We start from the raw sequence: 21357 nt of genomic DNA on the forward strand, positions 1-21357 counted from the left end.
CCATGTGAGAGGAGACAAGTCCTCACTGTTTTCTCATGTTCAATGCACATGATGACATTATACCGAAGTGAACCAATCTATCTTAATCTCATTTGATAGAACATCCCCACTTCGCTTATTCCACTTTCTTCCAAGTTCCAACATTACATTCTGCTTCCGAGCACAGCTGGGAATGACCGTCCAACTTGCCCATGTGACAGTAATACAAAAATTATTAGCCATATGATGGATTTCCTTCCCAATTCTGCCCTCCACAGGGCTATATTTCCTTCTCTATCCCAAGTCTTTTGGGGACTGCTTATGCAAGGAAAAAAGATTCTACAGACATTAATCATCATTGAATATACAGCTACAGATGATTTCCTGGAAGATCTCAACTTCATAAAGTTTTAGATCAACCATCGATTTTTTCTGATGTTTGGACATTTCTATTCTATAGGTACTTGACTATGGACCTTTTGAAAGAAACTATTGAATTTTAAAATCCCACTAAAGGAGGGCATTCAGGTAAATTACACTGCAACATGTTCTTTTGGCTCCACCAATCCGTGTTTAGACGCTGAGGCCAGTAAGATTTCACTTCTGCATCGACATAATAGTGTCCTCACTCACTCACTCCTAAATTTGAGAAACAGAAAAGCTAAAGGGTGAGAGGAGAGGTAAGATGGCCAATCTTGGAAGTCCCAGATATCATTTCTTCTCCGCCTTTCAGGTTCTTTTGTTATTCCAAGCCAAAGTCCTATGCTATCAGTACAAGGTTGGAGATTTAGATGCTTGGGGTATTCCCACATCAGCAAACCTGCAGGTATACGCCAAATGGTCCAAGTACCACACCTTCAAGATTGGAGACTCTCTCTGTGAGTTTTCTGGTCATATCTTTCCTTCCATTTTTTGTTTCCTCTTGCGATTCTGATTCTTGCTGCTTGTTCTATTTGCAGTGTTCTTATACCCACCAAGTCAAGACTCGGTTATTCAAGTAACGGAACAATCCTACAACTCTTGCAACCTCAAAGATCCAATCCTGTACTTGAACAATGGCAACTCTCTCTTCAACATCACTAAACCCGGGGAGTTCTTCTTCACCAGTGGGGAACCTGGTCACTGTGAAAAGAAACAGAAGCTATACATTTCTGTGCTTTCAGGGAATGGCTCTGCATATGCTCCCTCTTATGGTCCGAGTGCATTGCCAGACACTGCATCTTCACCCTCTTACCCTACTGTCTTCGGCACAATCCCTCAACCGCCTTCTTCTTCGCCCACCCTAGGATTCCCACTCTTCATTACAGCTGTTATTGCATCAGCTACATGGGCAATAATCGATGGCATGATGTGAAGGGCCTGGACGCCTGGTTACGTCCTGTGTCAAATTTTCAAATCCAACTGGAAAATATTTTTGTATTTTTTCCCTATTTGGCAGTTATTTATTTTCATTCAAATGTTGGTTTTGTAGCTCTGGTGTATTGGTTCATATTATAATTTCTCGGATTTGAAATTCTTATCAGTGATCAAAGAGAATGAATAGTGAATCGGATGCAGAATCTTGCATAATACTAGCTCTCTTAATTTGCTAGTAATATTGTTTTACCTTTACACGTATTCATGCATTTAGATTTACAGACAGCACAGAATCTATGAGCTTGTAAAGAAGAGACTGGACATCTTCTTTTGCTCATTTTTAAGAAAAAGAAAAAAGGGAAAAACTGCTTTAGCGGATAAAATACTTGAACCGCATAGGTCCGAGAGAACACCGCCTGAAATTATGGTTGTGCAATCGAGTTCTATTAATTTATGTTTTAATAGCCAGCTGGTTATGATTCTTGCCAATATTACACCGACAGCGCCTTGTCCCTTCGGTTCAGTGGGTCAGGGTCACAGATTCAGGATAAACTCATACTGAAATATAAAAGGACGAGCTGGGAAATGACTTGAACAGCTTGAATCCTAATTTTATCTTATTACACTACAGGCCAAGCAATACAAATGCACGGTGAAGAGAAGTCACTGATAGGGGCTGTAATATAGTAGAAGGGGCTGATAATTTAACAATTGATGAAAGCAAAAATCATTACAAATGCACCAGGGGCAAAATTAGCCAGGGATAAGAGTCCCTCTCAGGTACTATTAAATAATGGTTCAATACTATCTCCGTATCAACCATGCAAGGCCAGAATTTATTGGTTTTTCAGCTGGTCATATCACCGTCTACAGACATTGCCCTCTCTTCAGGAGCAAGGCCTGCATCTGGAGCAGCAGGATCTGCAAACTGTGCTCTTGACTCTGTTGCAAAGGGACTTCTAGCAGAAGTAGAGTCTATTTCCATAGCAGAAGCTCTAGGAGGAGAGGCGGGCTGCACATCCAAATGAGGATAGGCAGCCTTGTACCTTGCTCGTAGGCCTTCATCAACCAGTCTAACTCCATTCAACTGATTACCAAGTGATATCCATCTGGTGGAAAATAAGAGTGGAAAGGAGACCGCTCAGTAGTGGAAAATTGTGGATATCCAAAAATTAAGAAAAGGGCTCACTGGGCTGTAAATCACTATAATGGCTAGTTATAAGTACAGTAGAACATGAAATAGTATTTACCAGGGGGAATTAAAAATTAGATATTGAAAATACAATATGTCAGATTTATTTTAACCTTGAGACCTCGTAGGCCCTTCATCAGTTTATCCTCACAACAGGCGCTGTTGGCACCCTATGATAGATGATAGTAATGTATTCGAATAATTTTCAAAACAAGAAAAATGCGTCAAGACACCATACCCTGCTTGAGTATTATGCATGCGAGCAAATAATTCCAGCTTCCTTGTCCTTGGACTAATCCTCTCCAGCATAGGGTACATCTGCAGGTTTACGTTTCTGTTAAGTGTGCATCTAATATGACTTGAATTACAGAACAGGGACATTGCAAGTATACAGAGCATTACAACAACCATAAGTTAAGCCCATTTATGTAATGAAATGAGCATGTGAGAAGCAACAACAAAACATTTCAGAAAGCAGTATGCATGGCCTTCAGCGTTCTTAAGCTAACATTCTGACATCAAAAAGCAGCAAACTAAATAATAGTACAACTTAACAAAAAAAATAATGGTACAATGGGATGGTCAAACTATCTAGGCATGGAATATAAGTTCTACAAACCTCATCTGGCTTACGGCTAGTCTCTCGAACCTCAGCAACAATGACATCAGTATCGATATTCCTGTTTATTTCTGGATTCCCCTTTATTCCAACAAGGCAATGTTCCTTACTATGATTCAACCAATGACCTGTTCTCCCTGTTCTAATTATTCGCTGAAGTTGATTTGTTTTCACCCAAATAATCTCCTCACACCGCTTGTACCCCCAAAGTTCCAAACTGCGAGAAGCACGCATAGCTTTTACATATGTGAATAAAAACTTTTAATGCGTTTCTAATAAAAAAAAATGAACTACACAGGCAAAAGAAAGCACGCACCATTCACGTCCTAGCTCCATTGCACGTCCAGTGACCCAAAGGAAGATCAGACCGTCAGTCTGCAATGCAGGAACATTAAGATTACGCATCTCATCATCAGCCATTGTTCCATAAGGCAACTCCATATGAATGTCCCATGGCGGATCTGCCATGATGACACCAAACTGCCCCAAAATGTCCATTCTAAAACTCCGGATATCACAATTAATCCATTGTGGTTCACCTAGTTCTACTTCGGAACAATAATCAGCACGTGGAGGCTTTAATGGTTTCTCAGGACCAAGATCATCTTGCGTTTGGTCAAGCTCATAATGAACATATTTGCATGTCTATCAAACAAAACACAATTGGCATTACTCTCAAGCAGTAGCTGTAATAAGATGACATTAGAAAGAAAGCTATTAAAAATTGTTGTAAGAAGTATAAAAATTACCTTCATATGACGGCAAGTATCTAGAAATGAACAATCCCCTAAACTGATATCAGTATGAGGAGCAATTATGCGCTTAAAATGAACCTGAAAAGAGTTATGATAAATATTAAAACAAGATTGCAAATAGGCAAATCAGGAGTCCTAAAATACTATCCGTAAGGACCCTTCTAAAAGCTAGCCGAATGACTTGCAGAAGTCCAAAACCAATCATAGGACCTCATAAGACATAAGGATATAAGTGACAACCATATCTATGAATCAAATAATAATTGACACTATAGGTTGAAGCTGAATGATGAAACCTACCGGATATATCAAGAGATAGAACAAAAACACTGAATTTCATCCCTACAGCACAATGAGAAACAGAAAGGTTTTTGGTAATTTTTTTTAGTTAAAGATAGAGAAACTCTTCATTTTCATTTGGAAAGAGAAACAGTCTACTGTAAAATAGAAACATATTCTCACATTTTGCAGGACATCACTAAATTGTCAAAGGACCTGCACTGTATGATAGGCAACCATATACATGCTCTTTCATTAAAACAAGGACATTTCAGTTGTTATTTACCTTCTTACATGCCAGAAAAGTGCCAGACTGCCTTCGACAATCCTCCTTCGTCAAAGCTGAACAATACTCCCTCACTTGAGAACCACCTTTACTTTTAAACTACACCAAATAATCGAACAGAGTCATCAACCAAATTTAAAAATTAAAAAAAAAGAAACCTACTCAATGAACTCCAATATACCTTAGCTGCCACAGCAGTTTCCCTAGCAGTTGGGCGATTAATGATGTCCAAAATCTCCTCACCCGTCTTCGATTTTTGCATTTCCTTAAAAGACTTCTTATTCAACAAAGCCTCCAAATCCTTCAAATCATCTTCCTCAGTCCTCTGTCTCTGAGCCGGCGAAAGACCACTGTTTGGCCCCATTGGAGGCCTTCCCATCATCCCCATTCCCCGACCCCGCGGGCCCGCCATTGGCACACCTGGCGGATACATCATGCCGGGGTCTCCCCCTCCCATCCAAATTTCACTCATGGGCCTCGGCGCAACCCACTCATCATTACTGTTATTATTTATCTTCAAGCTCTCACTTTCGTTAACGGTGTTTATACGCTCTCTTTTCAGATGATTTTGAGGTTCTTCGGGTAATTCTCGGACTAACCGGGTTCGGTCAATATTGAGTATCATAACTCTGCTTTTGCCACCGACCACAAACTCTTCGACCTCGAGGCCCCCGTTATCCTCCGCCATTGACCTCAACGCCATCTCCACCGCGAGAATGGACCCCGAATCGCCTCCCAATTCACGCATCGCCGCCTTCTCCGCCGCCGTCACGTTCTCGTCGTTCTCTAACTTCCTCAAAACCGTCGACGAATCGATTGCTTTGAACGGTACTCTCTGAAGCAAACACTCCGCCACAATCGCTCTCACCACCGACAATGGGTTGCCTTTCTCGTCAGCGGGTTTGTCACCTTGGTCAGGTTTAACGAGGGCCAGTTGTTTGGGGTCGGTTACGGGGTGGGTCGGTGGGTGTTGGGGTGGGTGGGAGATCTTTTTGGGTGTGGGAAGGGGAGGAGTGGGAGAGAAAGGGCGGTGGTTGAAGGCGGAGACGATGCGGAGGGAGAGATCCAGGGAGGGGACGATGTTGGCGTCCAGGCTTTGGAGGGAGGCGAGGAGGTCCAGGTGGGTCGCATGTTGGGTTTGGATTCGGGACTCGAGTTGAGTCCGAATGGATTTGATGGTCGCTATCGTGCCTTCGTTGTTGGTGCCGCCGCCTGTGTGGGTCTCCATGACTGCGTTTTTAAGTTGCCTGAGGTTTATGTGCACCCATCTTGGGGATTTAGGATGTCCGACACTAGTTTATCGGTTTACCTCTTTTTTTGTTTTTTGGTTATTTTTTTTTTTCAATGTAAGACTTCTTTAATGAACATTTTTTTTGGGGAAGAATCATTGATGAACGGTTGAATATTTGGTAAAATATATCTGTTATAATTTTAAGATTTTTCACATAATATTATGTAGTTTCTGTTTTGGTAATTAGCATTAGGTGAATATCTTATTTTTCAATTAGTAACTTATTAATAACTTATTTTCTTAAAATAGGTTTATTAATTTTATTCAATACAAAATTTATAATAAAATTACAAAAATATCTTTGAATATAAGTATGTTAACTTTGAACTGAAAATATCTTAATAATTTTATAAAACAAAATTAATAATTTAACTTTTATGTGAACCAAAGTTATCTACGAGTAAATAATTGAAAAAAATAATATTCACAATGTATGAATTAATAAAAAACCACACCATGTTATTTAAAAGAATTGAAATCATAAAAAATATAAAAAAAAATTATCTTAAATTTTAAGATTCATTAAAAAACTGTATATAATTTACCTAATCATGATTAATCTTCAGTTTACAAAACCAACACGTGACAAACAATTATATTTTGATCTCCTAGAACCATAATCATAAAATCTAAATATAACTTTAGAATCTTAGTAATTCTTTCAATATAATGGAATAATTTCTTAGACAATCTCAATAGGATTGTATCTTTCTTTTTTTAATTTCTAATACTCGTTAGTAGTATTTTTATTGAAAAAAGAAAGGAAGAATCCATGAAAGCATTTGAGGAATCGATGACTGTACTTGTCTGTGTCTATGAACCGAAAAGTTACACAACAAACATGGCTATGAAAAATTGCAAATCCAAATTATGACAAGAAGTACTCAACTAATATGGCTGTGAAACTTGTAAAATCCAAATTGTACGGATAAATGGAAATTATGATTACAATTCCAAGTATGGTTGCTTTTGTGGCAAGAAATCTGACTTGAATTTCATGTCCAAGAGCACTGGAATTCCTTCTGAAATGCAATATATATACAGATGCGTTCATCTGCAATTTCCTACTAACCTAGATGCATATTTTTCAACATTTACTTCTACAAAGCAACAAACTCTAGGTGTACACTGGGCAGCCTTCAACCTCAATACCTTTGGCTGTTGGACAGCTAGCCAGAGGGCATCCATCAAGATCATTTCCCCACCAATCTAGACTAATATTTTCTAGTCCCAAGCACAAATATATCAGCACACCCATAAAAGCAAGGCCTGCATCCAATGACCCAGAAAGAACATAATTGTATCGTTGCCACAAATCGGGTCGATACCTATAAACAACAAAGCCAGAGAGAAAGCCAACAATAATCCACGTAGTATAGTTAACTGCAGTGGCTGGTGGCATCATCCCTGTGGCACCTATCAGGACTGGCATGTTAATGAGCTTGATCCACTCTTGATGAGGGAAGGCCTTGGTGGCCAACCAGACAAGAAGAGGAGCAATTGCTCCTGCAAGGAAGAACCAATTGATCGCCTCATAAGTTCCCAAGTCTCCGAAAATTCTGCGAGGCGCTACTAAACCCCAGATAACAGACGCATCATAGAACACAGTATCGCTTGGACAAGTCCAGACGCTGTTGGAGGCTGTCGTGTCACAAATATCAGGGATGGTTTCCATTAGCCACCAGGCAGTTCCCAGGTACACAAAGCAAGCAATGAGGGTGCCTACGACCTAAGGCAAGAGGAAAAGACCTGTTAATCTTGTGTGAAGAAACATTTGCAGAGAGAAAAGTATTTTTTTTTTTTTTTAAGAGATGTGAACAGACCTGAGCCATGAACATTGTTCTGGGCGGAATTTTCATATAGTGACCAAGCTTGAAGTCTTGCAGGAAGGTAACAGCCTGTGTCATGCTTATGTATCCATACACCTTGAAACACATATTAGCAACCGGATATCCTGGATATATATACCCAATTATATATTCTGTAATGATGTTAAGGCCTGGTGTCTGCAATCAGAAATTGATCGGTGATGTAAAGCTGTTTAAACTGAAGTATGTGAAGAAAATTAAAGTTGGAGTATATAAAGTCTACAAACAACTTAATATGTTGTAATTGCCGCAGCATATATGATTGAAGATACCTGGTTTGTGATGGCTGTAATGATGCCAATCGGAAGTGTAAATACAATGGCAATGCCACATGCTAGTAGAACTCCCCACCATGGCAGCTGAAGTTGGTCATTGTAATACTCGCAGGCTAATATGGTGGCAGCAATGTTTACCAAAAGGATGCACACAAACCACCACTCAGGGACTTGCTTATACTTCCTCATGAGTCTGGTGTGTACGTCCATTTTTTTCTCCTGGAAACTAGCTTTGCTTTGCTCCCATATTTCTCTGCAGTTTACAGCTAAAAAGTGAGCTTCAGCATGCCATTTAAGATAATTTCAAGCCTAGTTGGTATTTGCAGGTAAATCTAAAAATTACCTTCCGTGGAATAGCGCAACATGAACGATCGTAGCAGTTAGTGCAGCAAAACCGACACCATATGTCATTGCAAAAAATGTGCTAAGGTATAGAGGTCCTTCTTTTTCATAAGCCGCGATGTCAAGGTGAAAATTCGAATCAATGATAGCTGTGATATTGTATTCTTGACCTGTCGACGTGAAGAGAGCATCGGAGAATATGGGGAAGGTCTTTGCATTGTAGACATTAAGCCAGTAGGTGATGGGAGTCAAAACATACATGATAAGGATAAATCCCGCAGCTACATTTGCTGTGGCAAACCATGGGCTTGCAAGAGGGCTACCAAGATATGAGGAGATAGTGGACCAGTCGAGCCCAATAGCACCTATTCCTAGCCCATAAAGGCCTGAACCGAGTTGTTGGGCTAGCACTGATTTCGGGAATATCCAGCATATCCACGAGAGGGAAGTTAGCATTTGGAAGAGGTAGCCTGGGAAGACGTAGTAAGCAAAACTGCAAATGAGGGCAATTAGGAAGAATTGGGTTCTCGTTACCCCACCCTTTGCCCTCTCTTCCTTCTCGTGCAGAGCCCTGCATAAACAAATATACAGATTGATGTTTGAACAACTGAAAAGCCTGACGAATGTATTCGTATGTTATGAGCGACTTAGCCTAACCTCGGTTATATTGGCCAAATATCTTTTGCGGGCTTACGTTCTTCGGGCTCCAAGACCCAATAATGGCCCATGAATGTTCTTCTAAGCTATCTTTATTTTCTCTTTGCTAGTTGCTCTTGTTATAGTCCTTGTTTTCAGTACGCAACTTGGATTGGATATCACATGAAAATGTACAGAACTAGAGTCTAGAGAGATCATCATCGAAGGAAAAAAATGGGGTTGACTTTTTTCGAAAGAGTTCCCATCAGTTTGGTCCAGCTTGGGTTTCCTAGAGGACCACTCAAGCTGAGCATGGCCATCAGGGTCAAGAGAATCAAATTCGAATTAAAGCCAATGAAAATAGCGAAAACTGTGACCAAATCAAATGTAGCCAAAATTGACGCCTAGCTCTACTCAAAATGCCCAGCTTAGTTACCAGAGAAGGCTCCTTAAAGCCTTAGCCCTTAACCCTTGTTATTAACTTAGTATTATTTGTTGTAATGCCATGCGGCCCGGCTTTCCTTAGCAACATGTCACGTTGCCAGTGCCACTACTCAAGTACATATTTACGTGCAAGTTGCAACTATGGCCCATTAAGTCCAACCAGGAACCTTCTTTGTTGCTAATGCAACAGCCAACAGGTGAACTCATAGAAACAAAAGAGCAAGATACCAGTCAGTCTCACCGTGGCCATTACTGGCCACCCAAATTCACCAGAATCCAGGAATATCCGGGCCGATAAATGAAATCGCATAGAAGCAGAACACTAAATCAGTATCATATAAAATCCACCATAATCGGAATACCTGAAGAGAGAAACTTGAACAAGGTTTGCAGGCCACCACATAGCTGCTGGTTCCACTAGGTACCTCCTGAATATACCAGCCCATCCGAACCCCAGCACCTACCATTCCAAACCCACCAAATTATTCAAACCTAACCCAACACATACCAAAAAAAAAAAAAAAACCAACCTTAACACTGAAATGGTTAATGAAAAACTAGATAGAATCAACAAACAAGTACTGACCTGAGTCGTTATGATAACAATCAAGGAGACAAAGAAAGTAATGTGCTTCTTATAAAACACTTTAACAACAGTCACAACATGAATGGCATAAACGCTGCCAGCTCCAGAGTTGGCAAAGATTGTTATAAGAACATGTTCTTTGACATTGAAGGGCCCTGGATTCAAGCTGAATTCCCAGCGAGTTCCTTTGAAGAAAACGCGGTCAGTAATTTTGGCGGCCATCAATTGGCCAAGAGGAACCACGGCAATCTGGGCAGAGATGGCCGTGATTGTCAAGGGCTCTGTTCGGTACCAAAAGAACTGGTTAAGAAATGATAAGAGGACACACGAGATGGTGCCTAAGACCCACATTCGAAATGTGAGGACTGGTAGAGAAGGGTCGTCGGTGGTTGGTACGGTTAAGGCCACCTGTCTAACGGGTGAGTTCTCCTCTTCTTCTTGCATTTCTTTAACCTCAGATTTTGATGCCATGGCCCGCGATGATGAGGAGGAGGAGGGATTGCTAACATCTCTATCCTTCTCATCCTTAGGTACTGCAGAAAAACAGGTACACGAAAAGAAAATGTTTCAGAACAAGAACAAAAAGAGTCAAGTTTTTTTGGGTTTTGCAGATTGAAAAAGAGAGAGGGACTCACTGAGAGGAGCTATGATCTCATCTTTCGATTCCTCCATGGTTTGGTTCTTTCCCCAGGTGACTTGAGCAAGACCGCAAAACAAATGGATTCGTATTTACTAGAGCATGTTAGAGCAGAAAATGCGGTCAGTTTCGCAAATATTAGAGGCTAAAAGGAATCTTGGAGCCTGCTAAGAGCTTACTTCAGTTGGGAATTCTGGATTAGTTGTAAAAATCCTTGGCTTGAAAATTTTCGTCCCAGATTGACTAAGTTTGCCCATAAAATGTTTAGGTGATCAGCCTTTGCAGCTGCTGGTCCACGCGTGCACCATACATTTTTGCCGTATTCAGTTCCCCAAGTTGTTGGAGAGAGCTAACATAGAAAGCTTATTTAATTTAGACAATTGATGAAACCATTTTAGTCGATGGATTTTTGCAGTTTCTCAAAATTAACTATTCTATTAAAGTAATTATTGTTGTCAAATGATATACATTTAGTAGAAATTTTGCAGAAATTTGATGCAAAAATTAGATTTTCACCAAACAAAGAAGGTATAGAACTTCCCCAACCTAACTGAACAGTTAGCAAATCAACTACATCCATATGTCTTAAAGAGTATCTGAGAATCATTAGATTCAAAGAATCTTGTACTGGCATATGTAATATTATAAACCACGTGGCAAGCCACGTCTACCATATGCTAGTAATTTGCGGCTCAAGACTTGCGTAACCCATGCCTAACCTAACCTTTTTTATTGAACATTTATGTGAAGTTGCCTAAATCCACCAATTGCATCTGCATAGAAACATAGAATTTCAAGGAGAGAAAATTTTGAACAAAATATTGACATAGATAGTGGGCCAATATACGAAGAGAGCTTTATAGGATTGTCAGGCTGGACCTCCTTCATTATTTTGTTCCCAAAAGATCTCGCCACATTAATGTACATGCAACGACTTTTTTTATTAGACGTGGGCTCCTGCAAATGAAGACGTGGACAACAAGGAAAATAAAAGGAAAATGAACTGTATCAGTCTGACCATCGAGAGCCGAGACCAACCTACCTGTCACCTTGATGATCGTGAGAGGAAGAGATTTTTCCTAGTATTTTTCTCTTGTTCTGGGTTGGATTGGTGATCATTTGCTAGCTGCTAGGCGAAGCAAAAAGTTAGCCAAGAAGGCTGTGGCAGTAGTAATATGTAAGGAACTCATTTGCATGTGTTGAATCTTGTGGAAAGATAAAAAAAAAAAAAAAAAAGATTGCTTAGCACAAAATGCATATAGAGTTACAAGTTTCGATATCAATTTTTTTATCCTAACAATTTGGTGCCAAATTATGTTTGTTTATTAACTTGTCAACTCATTTGGATTCCTTTTAGCTTCGGCTGCAAAACAAAAAGACTTCGATTTTGTTCCGGTTGTTTCTCTAACAATGGTCAACATGTCCTTTGTTTCTGTTTCACCCGTTTCCCATTTTAAGTGGGCCTTAGCCCAAATTCAAGTTGGACATCTCGAAAACCCACATGTATTAAGAAAAGAAAAATCTGCAAAGGCCATCATAACCCATGCTCGTTTCCATGATGACAATGGAAGAAAGCCTTCCATAGGCAGATAGGCAGGCAGTAGGCTTAGAAAAATGGAAAAAAGGTTCCACCAAGGTGACTTACAATGCTGGCCCTCGTAGAATACCAAAAAGAATTTGGCGTTTGTTACATTAGGTGGAGGATATGTGCGACAGTTTCCTCATTTAACAATAACATACCTTCTTTTTTTTGGATAAATATCAATAATATTACTTTATTTAAAAGAAATACTACTATGCATGTAATATTTTTTAAATTTTTTTTATAGAATATGAATATGAGTAAGGTTTAAGTGAATTTTTTATTACTACTAGTTTGTAGTATTATGTCTCAAAACAGTAACAAAATCTCAAACTTCTACACTACTCTGTCACGTCCAAGATTCTTAGTGGGCGTGGTAAATTGAATTATTGAAGGAAATGGAAATGGCAGATTGGTAATATAAAAGGTATTCTCATGTCAATGTTGAACCGAAACCTCCAACGCAACTTGTCCTCTTCTAATAACAAAACCCCACCGAACTCCAACACAACTTCACAGCTTCAGAAAGAATGGAAGAAAACCCTAAGCTCTTTCTTTCTTCTTCTTCTTCTTCTCTTCTCTCTTAGAAGTATCTACCCAAAAAACATTGGAAAATTGTCCAGATTCGAACACTTAATAAAAACAGTGAATTAATAAAAAAGAAAACTCTCTGGAAAAAATCAACACGTGCCTCCCATTTTTCTTGATCCTTTTTCTTCTTCTTTCTCTGATCTCCTCAAGTGCTCATCACATTATCAATTTACCATCATTCATCGTCTTAAAATTATGTGATTTTCTTGAGCTTTCTTCCGATAACTGGGTTTTCATTATTCTGGTTAGTGTCATATTTCATGGGCTTCTCTCTTTAGGATTTTTCTGATTACAGGGTTTAAGATTTTCACTTATTTTCTGAAATGATGAGTTCTTGAAAATCTGGGCTTTTCTTTGGTGATCTTTGACTTGTTTTGGTTATTGATTTTCACAATTCCAGTTTATATCCTTCTTTCTTTTGTATTAAGAGCTGGTTTTTAATTATTGGGTTTTTAGCTTTTCACTTGCTTCTTGAACCTGATCTTTCATTTTTGTTAAATTGGGTATCATCTTTTGTCCCTTATTAACAGTGAGTTTATGGCACCGGTGCTAGCTTTATCAGTCTCTTTATCAATCATTTTCCATGTCTGTTATATCTTATCTAAGATCATATTTTAGTATCTTAAATCCTCACTGACTTGCTTTCTTTTTTCTTTCATTTCTTCATTCACATTTTCAAGTACTCTGTTTTGACTTTGGGTGCAGTTATTTTGTCAAACAAAGGTTGATTGGCAGTTTATATTGTATAGTTTGTTGTTGTATACAAGGTAAGATTATGATCAATTTTACTATCTTTTTTGTGATGATTGTTGATTTTGGCCTAAGTATTGATGACTATGTTTTGTTTCTTTTCTTATGATTTCTGAAAAGATAATTCTTTTTCTGTGGGAGTAGCAAGGGGTTGGGTGCTAATAAATAATTGTCAAATGGCGGAAATGGTTGGGCCAAGGTTGTACAGTTGCTGCAATTGCAGAAACCAAGTTGCCCTTCACGATGATGTTATATCGAAATCTTTTCAGGTAGAGAACTCAATACTAATGTTGCTGCATTTATGCCTCTCTGTTGGATTTATTGTTGCTGATTCCATTAATAGCCTAAAAGATGATCTATTTCAGAGGCTATGAGGAAAATGAAAGGGAAAACTAGAAATTTGCTTATGAAAAACATTTACCGTTTACTTATTGCATGAATGCATTTTCTGTCTTTTCAGAGTTAGGACTATAATTTGTCTAAGGGCTCACTCTTGCGCTTGATCTTGCATTAGGCTCACTAAGTCAAACTTCATTTCAGTTTCTACTTTTCTTATACAGAAAATCTGTTATGCTGAAAACATTCCATAGATAATGTTACAAAAGTTCATTTATGATGTGAATTTCAGGGTAGAAATGGTCGAGCCTTTTTGTTCTCCCATGCAATGAACATAATGGTGGGTCCCAAGGAGGATAGACAATTGATGACTGGTCTTCACACGGTGGCTGATGTCTACTGCTGTGATTGCCGAGAGATGTTGGGTTGGAAATATGAGCGGGCTTATGAGGAAACTCAGAAGTACAAGGAAGGGAAATTCATTCTTGAGAAGTCAAAAATTGTCAAAGAAAACTGGTAGTACCCATGTAAATTTTCTGGATGATTCTCCTGATCTAGCGAGTGTATGGATGCCTTCGCGTGTTTTTTTCTTCCCAATTGAAAATATTCACGTATTGTTCTTCCCTGTGCATTCTTCTTGTGTTCCTTGTGTGGATATTGTACTGGATGTTATTCATTTTGTTAATAAAATTGTGAATAATTCTCCCTATGTTGCTTGTATTTCAGCATGTAATTGAATCTGCATTTAGTAAATTTTATTCATTTCTAACTTTTTCTCATTGTGGAAACATATTGTTTGTGTGACTTCTGTTTTCCAAATGTGGCCCAATGTAGATTTCATTGATGATGTGTGATCATTTCTCTTCTTGTAGTCTGCACCTGCTACTTCCAGTTTATGGAAAGTAAATTGCATTCACAGTTATGAATTTGCTTAGTATGTTATCATTAGAGCCTTACCAGGTTTATGTGCCAGTGGCTTTTGATTGATGTGATTGCAGTTGAGAAACAGGATATGTTATATAATATGGCTAGAAATTATATCTTCAGTGGCATTTTTATATGCTCCTTCAATGACTAGATATATTTATTTGGGCTGAGCCTAGATCGAATGTGGGATGTGATGATGTGTGTGGAATAATTGAGGAGCTTGTCTCGCCAATAGAAGCAAATCACCTAAGTGATATGCTGCAGGTGATTATTGTAACTGGCAAGATATGTGGTAGAAAGAAAGTTTTCATGTTTGAGGCTGTTTATAAAAGTTCAGCAAATTTTAAGTGTTTGTTGTCAAGATTGACTTGCTTAAGTCTTCATGTGTTTGTGTCAATAAGATTGTATTTCATGGAAACTGGATAGAGCCTGAGTGATTTAAAGGTGGTTTAGATGTCTGGATGTGTATATAGGTACTGCAAGTATCAAGTTTTCAAACTTTTTGACATAGAATCAGTGTTGCAGAACTGTCTCTTTTTTATTTTCTGGGGGGGTGTGTGGGGGAAACAACAGAACTCTCTGTTGTTCACACATCTGAGGTAAAACATCAATTTATTTTCCTTTGGAGGTGCAGTCATTGAGACAGGTTTAAGTGAACAATCAACTGGGAAATAGCTGGAGGGAAACAATTGGTACAGACTGAATAAAATTATGGCATCAATAACTCAGTGGCTCCACTTCACCAAAACTATTATTCAGCTTATAGAAGCACAATGTATGCCATTTTTATGGCAAATCTCTATTTTAGTAATACAAGTGGCATTGATTCTGTCTATGGAACATTGATCTTGAGTTTAACCTTGGACTAATAGCATTAAGTTGACTTTTACGCCATTTGCATTCGCTCCATCCATAAGCTTCACTTTGGCATATCCCCGAATTTCCTAAGTTCTTTATTGTCGATAAGCTCTTTCGATGAAAAAGATTGGCTTCACGGTGTTGTTGCTGCGGTTCTAGTGGCTGGTCAATTCCGGTTAAGGGGTTTAAAAATCTAACCGCTTCTATTTTGATCGAATGGAAGGGTCCAGAGGTATCATCAATCTAACTGATGCGCCGTCTGGGGCCCGCTGGTTGTCCCTGGTCTCATTGGGGTGGTTGTGGGGATGGGATAGGGATCCTTAAATCACCTGGCCAAAGATTAGGAAGAAATACCACTATTTGGATAAAGAAAAATCTCAAAATTGAGAGCAAGTTAAAACTAAAAACTAGCGTATTAGGACTGCTAGTGAGACTCAGATTAAAATGGGAACAACAACTAATAGTATGCGTAATCATTCTGTCCATCTTGATTGCCTGCTTTTTTGGCTTTATTACCACTTGGAACCAAATTAGTTGTCCTGCTTTCGCTAATCAAGCAGAAAGCATGTGTTCCACATTATGGAAACTAATGGGAGCAAGGTTCCATAAGAAACAAATTCAATGAGGACCATCCTAGCTTGTTTTTTTTATAGAAAGCATGTGTTCCACTTCTCCAATTATTACTCTAAATGATATCATATTTAAGTAAAATTTTTCAATCTACAGCGTGAAATTTATCAAGAATTTTCTTTAATAATAAGTATAATTTCCACACACACAAAATAAAAGAAGGTTTAAATTTTTCTTTAAATAAAGAAATATGTGTATTTATTAGTAAATCAAATAAAAATTATAAATTTGACAAAAACTTTTCGCATTTGGCCATTTCAATATTTGTTCTTTTTACACAGATAATCAATCCCTAGCTCAATGTGTAATTAATTTAAGTATTTATGAAAAGTAGAATTTGAAAACTTGAAATCACATGGAGGCATCATCCTACTGGAAAAGTTTGCAATTTGGTGCTTTATCCAGAAAATTTAAAGTATTTGGAGTCAAGGTCTCAATGATTAAGAGAAACGAATATGATAAATCAATGGACAAAAATCAGAGACTTCTCCCATTTTTAACAATAAACCAAATAAATGAAATCTGTCAAGAAATGATTTCTTCCAATGCAACAGTAACAGCAAATAAAAAAAAAAGAAAGAAAAAGCCAACTATCACAGGCAAGGAGAGCGGAGAAAACTTAACCGTAAAAGAACTCTAGGACATCACACCACAGATACTCTCTTCTTTGTTATCCACCTTTTCTTGGCGTTCTCCATTGCTTCTTCTCTCATCCTCATGAGCTCTTGGAAACACTGGTGATACTGTGTATCAATTGCGTCAAGCTCCAACTTCAGCTCATCAACCTGATCCTTGTCTGCTAGGGATAGAGAGCAGATGCTCGACAAGCTCATATCTTGTGATGCAAAAGAACAAGAATCCATTAAAGATGTCTCGGAGTTCTTTGTGGAGTCATTTATCAGAACAGATTCCCCAAGGTTTTCCTCGTTACCAGTCTCTTTATGCCTAGGATGGTTATAAACACCAATATCTAATAAACCAAAATCATATGTGCTAGAACCTTTATGGCACTCACCATAACTGTAACCAGAAGATCCCATTGGTTTGTTGTTACTACCATCCGAGGCCACCATTCCATCACATTCAGCTGACATATCTGAACTGACAGATTCTTGGGTGTCTTGGCATTTCACAACAGCAAAGTCTGTGAAAGCTTCTTGCTTACCAACTGTCTTAACAGTGGCCTTGCTAGGGCAGCATGAGCCATCTTGTAGACATGAAATGCTTCCAAATGAAGGTTTCCAGCAGGGTACAAACTTCATTATCATGCTATCAATCAACTCTGCAATGTCAGTTACATCTTCATTTGACAAATCAAGTTGTTCAACCATCTCCGCAGCAATCGAAATAGCAGTATCAGAATCAAGATAAAAGGAAAAATGGATATTCCTTGCTCGACCTGTTAAAAAGACACACCTTAGCACATAATTCTTTTTCTTTTTTTGATCATAAAGAAGAGAGTAAGTCTCATTGTATAGCAGATTCACTTACCACATTGATCAGCAATGCGCAAGGTCAATGAAATTGTATTATCATCATTTTTCTCCCCTTTCAACATAAATTCATTATTCTCAGTGAAACACTGTAGCTCAAGAGTTGAAATTCGAGAAGTTTCTTTGATGCTTTTTGTAGAAGAATTGACCTGAAGCTTTTTGGAGTTAGGATCTATGTCCATTGGAAGAGGTTCAGACTGGATCAAATTAACTAATTTGGGCATAAGATTTGGTAACTGCAGTGGACCACAGGCAACTTCCATAGGAGTTTCAGCCAAAAGGAATGGATCTTTCAAGAGCTCCACAGCTGGCAATCTCATAGATGCTGGAAGAAGACATTTCTCAATAAACTGCTTAACTTGGGGATTATTCACTTTACCAAGGGAAGCAGGTTTAACACCCTGCAGGGACAAATGTTGAGAGCGTTTAAACAACCGCTTAAAAAGAGAATTGTGTAAGATGTGAAGTATTAGGATACTCATCAACTTACAGAGGTAACTTTCTTATATATTTGTGCTGGATTTTTGCATTCATTATATGGATATTCACAAGTAATCATCTCCAACATGCACAGACCAAAAGAATAGATGTCAACAAGTTCATTATATTCCTCATCATAAAGCTCTGGAGCCATGAATTCGGGAGTGCCTGCACAAACAACAAAGCACTCCAAATTTCAACCAGATTGGTATAGCTGAAATCATAGCATTACCTATGTTAGAGAAAATGAAGTACCAATCACACTTCGGGCAGTGGGCTTCTGCATGACAGTTGCCAAACCAAGGTCTCCGATCTTGACTTCTCCATTATTTCCATTTACAAATATATTATCACATTTTAAATCTCTATGAATGATTGGAGGATTGTGACTATGCAGATAGTGTAACCCTCTAAGGATCTGCCGTGCCCAGTTCTTGATGGCCTTCATATCAACATTCTTATGCTTCTTACGGTATCTAAAAGTGAAATAGAATCTCAGCATATCATAAATGAATGACAAAGCCAACCACAAATGAATGGGAAAAGAAAAGAAGTTGATGGAACTCACTGCCTCAAACTCCCCGAAGTAAACAACTCTGTTATCATGTTAATGGTCTTGTTCTTATCATCCACCCAGGAGTTGTAGAACTTCATAATATTTTCATGTTTCAATGACTTCAAAAGATGAACCTCTGAATATAACCTTTCCAACTGTTCAGGCGTCTGCAAGACATCTTCAATATTGACTTGGTTCCATGCAACCTCTATTCCATCAGCTTCATCAAATCCCTTATAACTACAAATAACAATGAAGCAGCCAAAACAGTACAATCATCAAACATACATTCCTATCAAAGTTAGGCAAATTTTAAGAAAATAGGACTTGAAACCATACACAGTCTTGAAAGCTCCCTTCCCCAGGATCTCATCATACTGAAGGAATAAAAACAAAAGTAAACCAAAGATTGTATCAATAAAACCAAAAGAGCAAACTAATTTAACTTCCAATAAAGCAAACTATTTAAGGGAAATATAAATTTTTAAGCATAACTAGGACCGACATTGGCAATTTGGTTGGCCATACATATATATTAAGCTTAATTTTGTTCAAGGCATTATTTTGTCATGTTCATTCAGATGGAAGTACAAAAAGCAATTATTTTCCCTTCATAACAAAAGGCAAGAAAATATGACTTTCAAAAGTTGTACAAAGAGCGAAAGATGGGATATTTCCAAATTTATTAACTTAGTAGATGCTAGGGATAATCAAATGCGGTTAAATTTCGGTGCATTCATGGCATTACTCAAACTTAACGCTGTTTGGTTGCTAAGAAAATTAGCTTGGACTGCAATATACCAAAATTTCTACTAAATTAACCCTAAATAATGAACAGGATTTGATTATTATAAGAAAGTTCGACAATTTCCTTCAGAAGTCGACAATTATAAGTCAAATTTCTTTCCTCCAAGTTTCTTGGGAACCAAACAGATACTATGTAACCCTAACAAAGCGAAACCGAATAAAAAATATATACGACAAGAAGTATTCAAAGCCAAAAAAATCATACCCGAACGTACCGACCCGACGGATCTTTCTCAGCGAGATCACAATCATCAGCCGCCTCCATTTTTTCTATGTACAAAGAACTAACCGCCGCCAGAACCAACGAAATCCGATCGAAATTTCCAACAAAAAGAAGAGCCCAAAATTCACAAAAAACAAAAGAATAAAAGAAAAGCCGGAAAAAATAGGCAGAAAACGCTATTAGAGGTCAATTTTGACCCCGATTGGAAGCGAACGCGACGAGGAGAGAATCTGTTGTTGTTTTTCAGAGAATGCCTCACAAGCTACCGAGTACGAATCGAATGCCGATCGGAATCGGAATCGGCATCCGATGGCCACGATCAAACGCATATCTTTCTCCAGTTCCCGATATTCCAATTCCATACGGTTATTTCTTCCGCGATTCGATTTTCTCTTCAGTTTTATACCAATCCCAAATTCTCCCCCCATAACGCAATCCGCATTTTAATATCCCCTTTTTTTTAGGGTTTCACTGGAGTTGTTAAATTCTGAGGCGGCAGGGACTCTAATCACTGGAAAATTTGGGTAACAAACCAAAAAAGTTTATATGGGATAAGCGGAGCTTTAGACCTTTCAAAAGAAGAGCTATCATTATCGCCAACGGGATATTTGGATTTGGGAGTGTGGGATTCACTCGCGCAATTTCTGGAGCGTGTATGGAAGTGGCAGTTTTCCAAAAGGATTCTAATTTTCACGGGATAGGGAACTCCTGTGCTAATTGCTATACCAAGTTGCTTTAGTCTCTAGAGATGTACAAGTCATTGTTCCTGAAGAATTCTTTTTCCTCCTTGAATTTGCGGATGAATTAATTTCTTTTTCCTTTTAGTAACGTGAATGGATTTGATTCAATTGTTTGGTTCTTATATGAAAACTTTCCAACTCACGTTTAAAGTGACCAAATAAATTGATTCAATGTACAAAGATAACAAGATTCAGGTGTGGGAAAAACGTGAATTATCGAAGGAAGAATAGGGTTTGGGTAACACAAATTATAGGAAGGCCCGTGGTAAGGTTGGAAGCGCCAAGCGCGTGGAGAAACGAGCATAAAGTTTGGAAAGAAGAGAAAAGATCACGCTCCGGCGGTGTGGTCCAGTTGGATATGAGCGTCTTTCACGCACAATCGCCTCTTTATTGTTCGTGCTTGACTGCCTCTTGTCGAGTGCGGGTCCCGCTCATCTTTTCCAACCGGGGAACCCCTTATTAAGTCTGCAAACCGACCACCCCGATCGTTATTTACGAGAGTATCCATCACTTACATCATATTTAGATTTTAAATAAATTACCTAATCTATTGCCAAATTAACTAAAAGTCAAAGTTTTGTACATGACTTTGATAATTTTAAACCTCATACACAGCTAATTCCAACGTTAGTTCAAAACTTCAAATCTTTGTTCTTTGCATTCACAATTCTAGTATTTTAGGATGCCTAAGTTTTAACCAGCAAAGCGCGGAGAATTTACGTGCAAGTATTGTGATTAATATGAGTAGAATATATGCACTTGAGTCTTGGCTTGGGATTAGATGTGTCCTTTGACTTAATGGAAATGCCCTTTTCACCACGAGGGCAAGAGACAGAAGA

General features: G+C 38.4%; 5 protein-coding genes across 8 annotated transcripts; 2 read left to right on the plus strand and 3 right to left on the minus strand.

Annotated features, from left to right (window-relative positions):
* The first annotated feature begins 505 nt into the window (after positions 1 to 505).
* On the plus strand, positions 506 to 1574 carry ENODL8 (early nodulin-like protein 8). Its single transcript, XM_007039359.3, has 2 exons — positions 506 to 857; positions 939 to 1574. Exons 1-2 carry the CDS (start codon positions 665 to 667, stop codon positions 1331 to 1333), a joined length of 588 nt encoding a protein of 195 aa, XP_007039421.3. The 5' UTR covers positions 506 to 664; the 3' UTR covers positions 1334 to 1574.
* A 347-nt stretch (positions 1575 to 1921) lies between these two features.
* Positions 1922 to 5809, minus strand: MTA (mRNAadenosine methylase). The gene is made up of 7 exons (XM_007039361.3): positions 4648 to 5809; positions 4467 to 4565; positions 3896 to 3979; positions 3463 to 3791; positions 3147 to 3363; positions 2766 to 2845; positions 1922 to 2444 (listed from the first exon to the last, which is right to left on the minus strand). Exons 1-7 carry the CDS (start codon positions 5692 to 5694, stop codon positions 2183 to 2185), a joined length of 2118 nt encoding a protein of 705 aa, XP_007039423.1. The 5' UTR covers positions 5695 to 5809; the 3' UTR covers positions 1922 to 2182.
* A 729-nt stretch (positions 5810 to 6538) lies between these two features.
* Positions 6539 to 10858, minus strand: OPT7 (oligopeptide transporter 7). 2 transcript variants are annotated; one of them, XM_088804944.1, is made up of 8 exons: positions 10725 to 10858; positions 10544 to 10640; positions 9909 to 10441; positions 9685 to 9782; positions 8244 to 8813; positions 7898 to 8153; positions 7581 to 7763; positions 6539 to 7486 (listed from the first exon to the last, which is right to left on the minus strand). In XM_088804944.1, the coding sequence occupies exons 2-8, from the start codon at positions 10578 to 10580 to the stop codon at positions 6875 to 6877; spliced, it is 2289 nt and encodes a 762-aa protein (XP_088661070.1). In that variant the 5' UTR covers positions 10581 to 10640; positions 10725 to 10858; the 3' UTR covers positions 6539 to 6874. The 2 variants fall into 2 exon arrangements, with proteins under 2 accessions (XP_088661070.1, XP_017973958.1); XM_018118469.2 differs by having other exon boundaries at positions 10544 to 10842.
* A 1769-nt stretch (positions 10859 to 12627) lies between these two features.
* On the plus strand, positions 12628 to 14513 carry LOC18605997 (protein yippee-like At4g27745). 2 transcript variants are annotated; one of them, XM_018116857.2, is made up of 4 exons: positions 12628 to 12962; positions 13424 to 13485; positions 13589 to 13737; positions 14097 to 14513. In XM_018116857.2, the coding sequence occupies exons 3-4, from the start codon at positions 13645 to 13647 to the stop codon at positions 14322 to 14324; spliced, it is 321 nt and encodes a 106-aa protein (XP_017972346.2). In that variant the 5' UTR covers positions 12628 to 12962; positions 13424 to 13485; positions 13589 to 13644; the 3' UTR covers positions 14325 to 14513. The 2 variants fall into 2 exon arrangements, with proteins under 2 accessions (XP_017972346.2, XP_007039428.3); XM_007039366.3 differs by having other exon boundaries at positions 13613 to 13737.
* Positions 14514 to 16659: 2146 nt separating this feature from the next.
* On the minus strand, positions 16660 to 20497 carry WNK10 (WNK family serine/threonine-protein kinase 10). Of its 2 annotated transcripts, XM_007039368.3 has the most exons (7): positions 19761 to 20497; positions 19088 to 19125; positions 18761 to 18988; positions 18448 to 18668; positions 18203 to 18360; positions 17711 to 18113; positions 16660 to 17618 (listed from the first exon to the last, which is right to left on the minus strand). In XM_007039368.3, exons 1-7 carry the CDS (start codon positions 19818 to 19820, stop codon positions 16864 to 16866), a joined length of 1863 nt encoding a protein of 620 aa, XP_007039430.3. In that variant the 5' UTR covers positions 19821 to 20497; the 3' UTR covers positions 16660 to 16863. The 2 variants fall into 2 exon arrangements, with proteins under 2 accessions (XP_007039430.3, XP_017973669.2); XM_018118180.2 differs by lacking the exon at positions 19088 to 19125 and having other exon boundaries at positions 19761 to 20491.
* Between the last annotated feature and the right edge of the window lie 860 nt (positions 20498 to 21357).

This window comes from Theobroma cacao, chromosome 3 (genome assembly GCF_053813885.1).
Source record: "Theobroma cacao isolate CCN51 chromosome 3, ASM5381388v1, whole genome shotgun sequence".
Taxonomy (NCBI): Eukaryota; Viridiplantae; Streptophyta; class Magnoliopsida; order Malvales; family Malvaceae; genus Theobroma; species Theobroma cacao.